A 6,072-nucleotide genomic window follows, 5' to 3' on the forward strand; every position below is an offset into this window, starting at 1 on the left:
TATTACCAAATCTGGTCTGTATGTTAACTTTGGTTCATATTTTTCCCTCAATATTGGCTCTTACTAAATACTTTCAGAGTCTTGACTTAAAAGTAACATTGCATTTCCTTCCATCCAGATAGCATTTACCTCAGACCAGTCTTTCCAAACATGGGCTCCAAACAAGGCTTCAGTGGCAAGGGTCTGTACTCAAATGCATTCAGGGCCCTTACTGTTTAAAAGAAATTATGTTAAGTTTGTACATAAAGTGCCACAAAACTGTGAACAATCACTTGTAATATGGTCTTCCTAACAGGTCTGAAAGTCATACGTAATAAAGTCTTCCTATAATTTACACACGACAAGCTTCCCTCATTTGAAGTGTACAGTTCACTGTTTTCTTATGTATTTGCAAAGTTGTGCAAATTTTACATAATCTAATTTTAGAATATGTAGTAAGTTCGAAAGTCTAAACTTTTGTGTATCTTATTTGCGTAGATATAACATACTTAGAAAAACGTTCATTAGAAGTGCCTTCCAAGTTGCTTGGTAAGAAGTCCATATATTTTCAGCATTCAACCAGTGGATTCCCCACAGCACCATATCCATATTTACAACCTGTTTAAAACGCCGGTAGGAATAACTTTTTGCTTATCCCAGTCAGTAAACAGACCATGCTTTTGTTTCTCCACTTACATATGACTCCATAATAAAAGTAAATCTCTCCTCACAGTCCTATAACTTGGCCACAGTTGTCTCCTACCAGGATCATCTTCTATTTTCTTTTTTAAGATTTTATTTATTTATTTGACAGAGAGAGATCACAACTAGGCAGAGAGGCAGGCAGAGGGAGTAGAAGCAGGCTCTCTGCTGAGCAGAGAGTCCGATGTGGGGCTCAAACCCAGGACCCTGAGATCATGACCTGAGCTGAAGGCAGAGGCTTAACCCACTGAGCCACCCAGGCGCCCCAGATCATCTTCTATTTTCAAAACTACCTTTTTTCATGAAGTCAATCCTTTGCAAGCCAAATTGGAATTTATTGTGTGTGTGTAATAGGATTCATTTTTCTGAGCTCCTCCTGTTTTTCTGTGAAGTATTATGTTCTTTACAGGTGGGGTCCTAACATAAGATTGCTACATTGTCCAGTGATCCCACTTCTGGGTATATACCCAAAAGAACTGAAAATAGGGCTTCAAGGAGATATTTACATATCCATGTTCGTAGATGTATTATTCACAATAGCCAAAATCTGGAAATAACCTAAGTGTTCATTGATAGATGAAAAAATAAAATGTGGTGTACACATACAACGGACTGCTATTCAACCTTAAAAAGGAATGAAGTTCTGACACATTAGGTACAACACGGATGAACTTTAAAAACATGCCAAGAGAAACAGCCACTCACAAAAGGACAAATATTATATAATTCCACATACGTAAAGCACCCAGAGTAGTCAAATTCATAAAAAGTATAATAATGGTTACCATGGCTTGAGGGTGGAGGATAATGGGGGTTATTGTTAAATGGATATATAGGTTCAGGATGGGATGGTGAAAGTTCCGGAGATGGATGGTGGTGACGGATTCGCAATACAAATATACAATTGACTCTTGAACAAACTAGGGGGTTAAAAGTGCCAACCCCCAACACAGTCAAAAATCCACATATAACTACCCAAAACCAGAAGCCTTGACCAGAAGTCTCACTGATAACACAGAGAGTCGATTAATACATATTTTGCATGTTACATGTAATATACATGCTATATTCTTACAATAAAGAAAGCTAGAGTAAAGAAAATATTAAGAAAAATCCTAAGAGAAATTTATCTACAGTACTTTACTGGGGAATTGTGAGTATAACTGGATCCATGCAGTTCAAACCTATGTTGTTCAAGGGTCAACTTATTTAATGCCCCTGAACTGTACACCTAAATATGGTTAAAATGGCAATTTTTTTTAAAGATTTTATTTATTTATTTGACAGACAGAGAGATCACAAGTAGGCAGAGAGGCAGGCAGAGAGAGAGAGAGAGAGAGAGAGGAGGAAGCAGGCTCCCTGCTGAGCAGAGAGCCCGATGCGGGGCTTGATCCCAGGACCCTGGGATCATGACCTGAGCCGAAGGCAGAGGCTTAACCCACTGAGCCACCCAGGTGCCCCAAAAAATGGCAAATTTTATGTTCTGTATATTTAACCATAATAAAAGACAAAGTGGGGTTATTTAAGGATCAAGCATCTGAAATAGGAGGATAAATCAGAGCTGGCCTTTAGAATACAGTATTTTCATTTTACTTTTCCCTTGTGACAAGATGTCTATATAATTTACCAAAAAAACGTATCTTTATTAGCATTCAGTTCTTGCAACAAAGGTATGACTTTCTGGAAGTTATATTCCCTTCCTCGTAGTTTCCCCCCATGAACTACTGAATAAAAATATTTCTAAAAATAGACATATAGAAATGTCTCTTCTCTAATATTCAAATTATTATTTATACATTCACTTTCAGGTTTTGTGTGTAAGTATCATATGAAAAGCAGCATGTCTTATGGTTAAGAATGTGGGCTCCAGTGTTAAACTGTCCTGGTTCAAATCTTGACCCTACCATTCGTTCTGTAACTTGGCCTACTTACATACCCTCTCTGTGTCTCTATTTTCTCATATAGGAAGATAATAATACCTACCTCATAGAGTAGTCATGAGACTAAAATGAATAATACAAAGGGTTTAGAAAAGTACTTAGCACAGGGCGCCTGGGTGGCTCAGTGGGTTAAGCCTCTGCCTTCGGCTCAGGTCATGATCTCAGGGTCCTGGGATCCCACATTGGGCTCTCTGCTCAGCAGCGAGCCTGCTTCCCTCTCTCTGCCTGCCTCTGTCTACTTGTGATTTCTCTCTGTCAAATAAATAAATAAAATCTTTAAAAAAAAAAAAAGAAAAGTACTTAACACAAAGTACATAACAAATTCCAAGAATGATCATTATTAGCACTTACAGAAAGGTTTTATCAATAACTTGCTTATAAACATAAACATCTCTAACATATTTTAACATTCTAACATATTTTGCACTATTAAAGGAAAAAACTGATTGTGCACCTACCCTATATATGATACTAGACTAGACTCAAACACTAAAGATTACTTGTATTACTTTTATTAATGTTTTGGCACACATAGTATTTCTGTATTCCCTGCATCATTCCATCAATCCACAACTTACTACTTTTTTTTTTTTTTTAAGATTTTTTATTTATTTATTTGACAGTGAGATCACAAGCAGACAGAGAGGCAGGCAGAGAGAGAGAGAGAGGGAAGCAGGCTCGTCGCTGAGCAGAGAGCCCGATGCGGGGAAACTACTCTCCATTTACTCTAGGAAACTTATGGTGTGGACTGTGATTTTAGAAGATCTTTGGTCGTATTTCAGTATTTAGTGACCACTGACACTCCAGTGAAATAATGCTAGAAGGTATTATAGGCATGGTCCTCTTTTTGCTTTTTGATATATGAATAGTGATTTACAATTTTTTCAAGTTAAAATTAGTTGTTTAGAGTAACCCTCTAACTCTCCCACACTGCTCATGACTATTGCTTTAACTTGAGAAATCCTTTTAATATCATGTAGAAGTGGAAACTATGTAACAGTTCTGCCTTTCAAGAATTGTATGAGCTGCTTATTATCCCCAGTGCAGATATGCCCTAGTCTCTAGACATTCTCCGTACTGCTGGGGTTTACCAATAGTAGAGAATTGAATCCTATGGCATACCATGATGTACCATCTTGTTGATTTGAACTCACTACCAGTAGATACCCATGATTTTATTTCATTGTGAGAGTTATGCAACAAAATTACCCTGTAAACTTGCCTAAGTCTGTAATCTTGCCTAACGAAACTGCGAAATCGTGAATTCTGAAGTAGGAGTACATCATGTGCTAGCCTAGACCTATTAGTTCTCATAGCCATAAATCAGACCTAACAGTAATAGCTCAGTGAGCACTTCAATCTTTACCATAACTCCATGCATCGAACAGTATTATTTTTCCCATTTGCAGACAAGGAAAATAGGCCTGATTAAGTACTTTCTTCAAGGTCACACTAAGCTGGACATAAAGCCTACGTCTGTCTGACATCAAAGTTGGTGTTATTAAACCATGATGTTGAATTTTCTCTTTCCTCTGAAATTTTTACCATTCTTTTGATCCTCAACTTTTAATATCTTTAGTGTATATTTTATGCACAATATCTACATTCTAACAGAGGGTTTTCTAAGAGATAATAAGAGATGACTTTCTGTCTTCATTTTCTTATCTTTGTTTTTTTGCAAAGGGTTCCTTGCAATTGCACGTGAGCTAAGATGCTGCTTGTATCTTACCAAGGAGAGGAAGGAGAGACCAGGAGGGTGTGTTATTATGAAAACTTTAGACTCACCTATTAATTAGATTCATTTCAACAAGCTGTGCTCAGCCTGTTATAGTATTTTCTTATATATACATATTACCTCTTCAAACTGATAAAGTGCTGAGTCAACTAAAACTACTACGGCGTACTTCTTTGTATGTGGCTCCAACTTAGCTCTGGTGACTTGCAATGATACATGTTTAAGAAATGTTGTGACTGGTCAGGAAGACTATAGTGGTCAATAAAGAACTGGTTAGTTTGAGATGGGACTTCAACGCTCGGCTAGAACTGTACATTTGAATAGGCCGAATAGAGAAAGCACTACGTAGCAAAGGGATCTAACATTACTAAAGATTCATCCCTGAACTGAAGGCTTTTTTATGGCCAATGTTGAGGAGTAACCCTTGAGACATTACCACTTGGCACTCTCCCTAACAAGGAATTTCATTAATTGAAATAGTGATGAAGGGCGCCTGGGTGGCTCAGTGGGTTAGGCCGCTGCCTTCAGCTCAGGTCATGATCTCAGGGTCCTGGGATCGAGTCCCGCATCGGGCTCTCTGCTCAGCGGCGAGTCGGCTTCCCCTCTCTCTCTCTCTGCCTGCCTCTCTGTCTACTTGTGATCTCTCTCTGTCAAATAAATAAATAAAATCTTTAAAAAAAAATAGTGATGAAGAAGAAAGAGCAAAAAGAAAGAAGGGTGCTAGAGTGGCTTAGTGGGTTAGAGCCTCTGCCTTGGGCTCAGGTCATGGTCTTGGGGTCCTGGGATGGAGCCCCCGCATGGGGCTCTAAGCTCAGCGGGGAGCCTGCTTCCCTCCCTCTCTCTCTGCCCGCCTCTTTGCCTACTTGTGATCTCTCTGTCAAATAAATAAATAAAATCTTTTTGAAAAAGAAAGAGAAGAAAAAGAAAGAGGAGAAAGTGAGTGGCTTGAGAGTCAGAAAACTTGAGTTTCTGTCATTTACTGAGTCGATCCAGCTTTTTTTTTTTTTTGATGGAGGTGTAGAAGACTCAAGGAACCTCCCAAATCCGTCTGCCTTTGTCTTTCCTGTTTACATACGGAATAATAAATATATTAGGGCAGGAGGGAAAAAAACGCTCCCTTGGTATTCTTCACACAGCTGACCTCCAAGGGTTTCCAGCGGGATACTTCACCTTGTTTTTTAAAGGACTCGCCCTTCTTTCTGGTTTCTCCCGTCTCCTACGGTGCACTGGAAATTAACATTCACTGTCCCTCTGCCATTGACCTCAACTACTCCTGCCTACAGGTGCTGACCGGGGACAGAGCGCAGTGGACTTAGGTGCTCTGGCCACCCGCCGCCTACCCCAGCCCCCGGCCTCGCGTCCCGCGCGCCCCGCTGCCTGGAGATCCCCGACCGCGCTGGGTATTCACCTACTGCACTCTCGGTTGCCGCCGCCCCCGCCGCCGCCGCCGCCGCCACCGCCACGGTCGCCACCGCCGCCTTCAGCATGCGCGCCATTTTGGAAAGTGACCCACTGAACCCCCGGGTGCTTCACTTGGGGAAAGGAGCTGGGTCGAGGGGCGGGTCCACGCGGCCGGGGGCGGGGCCTACGAGGCTAGGGGGCGTGGCGAGCCTTGCTGCGTGCCCGTGGTGCGGCGGTTGGGCTTGTCCTTATTTTACGTATTGAAGTCACCCAGTGCGTCTAAAGCAGAAACTTAAACGAAGGACACGTCACCCC

At 40.9% G+C, this 6,072-nt stretch overlaps 1 protein-coding gene across 1 annotated transcript in view; it reads right to left on the reverse strand.

Annotated features, from left to right (window-relative positions):
• MCEE (methylmalonyl-CoA epimerase) overlaps nt 1-5,913 on the reverse strand; it is a 28,970-nt gene extending 23,057 nt beyond the window's left edge. The window contains exon 1 of the mRNA XM_046007320.1: nt 5,765-5,913. Coding sequence (XP_045863276.1) covers nt 5,765-5,852 — 88 coding nt within the window. The 5' untranslated portion in view covers nt 5,853-5,913. The remainder of the gene's footprint in view (nt 1-5,764) is intronic.
• Nucleotides 5,914-6,072: the final 159 nt, after the last annotated feature.

The sequence above is a fragment of the Meles meles genome, chromosome 6 (genome assembly GCF_922984935.1).
Source record: "Meles meles chromosome 6, mMelMel3.1 paternal haplotype, whole genome shotgun sequence".
NCBI classification, from domain to species: domain Eukaryota; kingdom Metazoa; phylum Chordata; class Mammalia; order Carnivora; family Mustelidae; genus Meles; species Meles meles.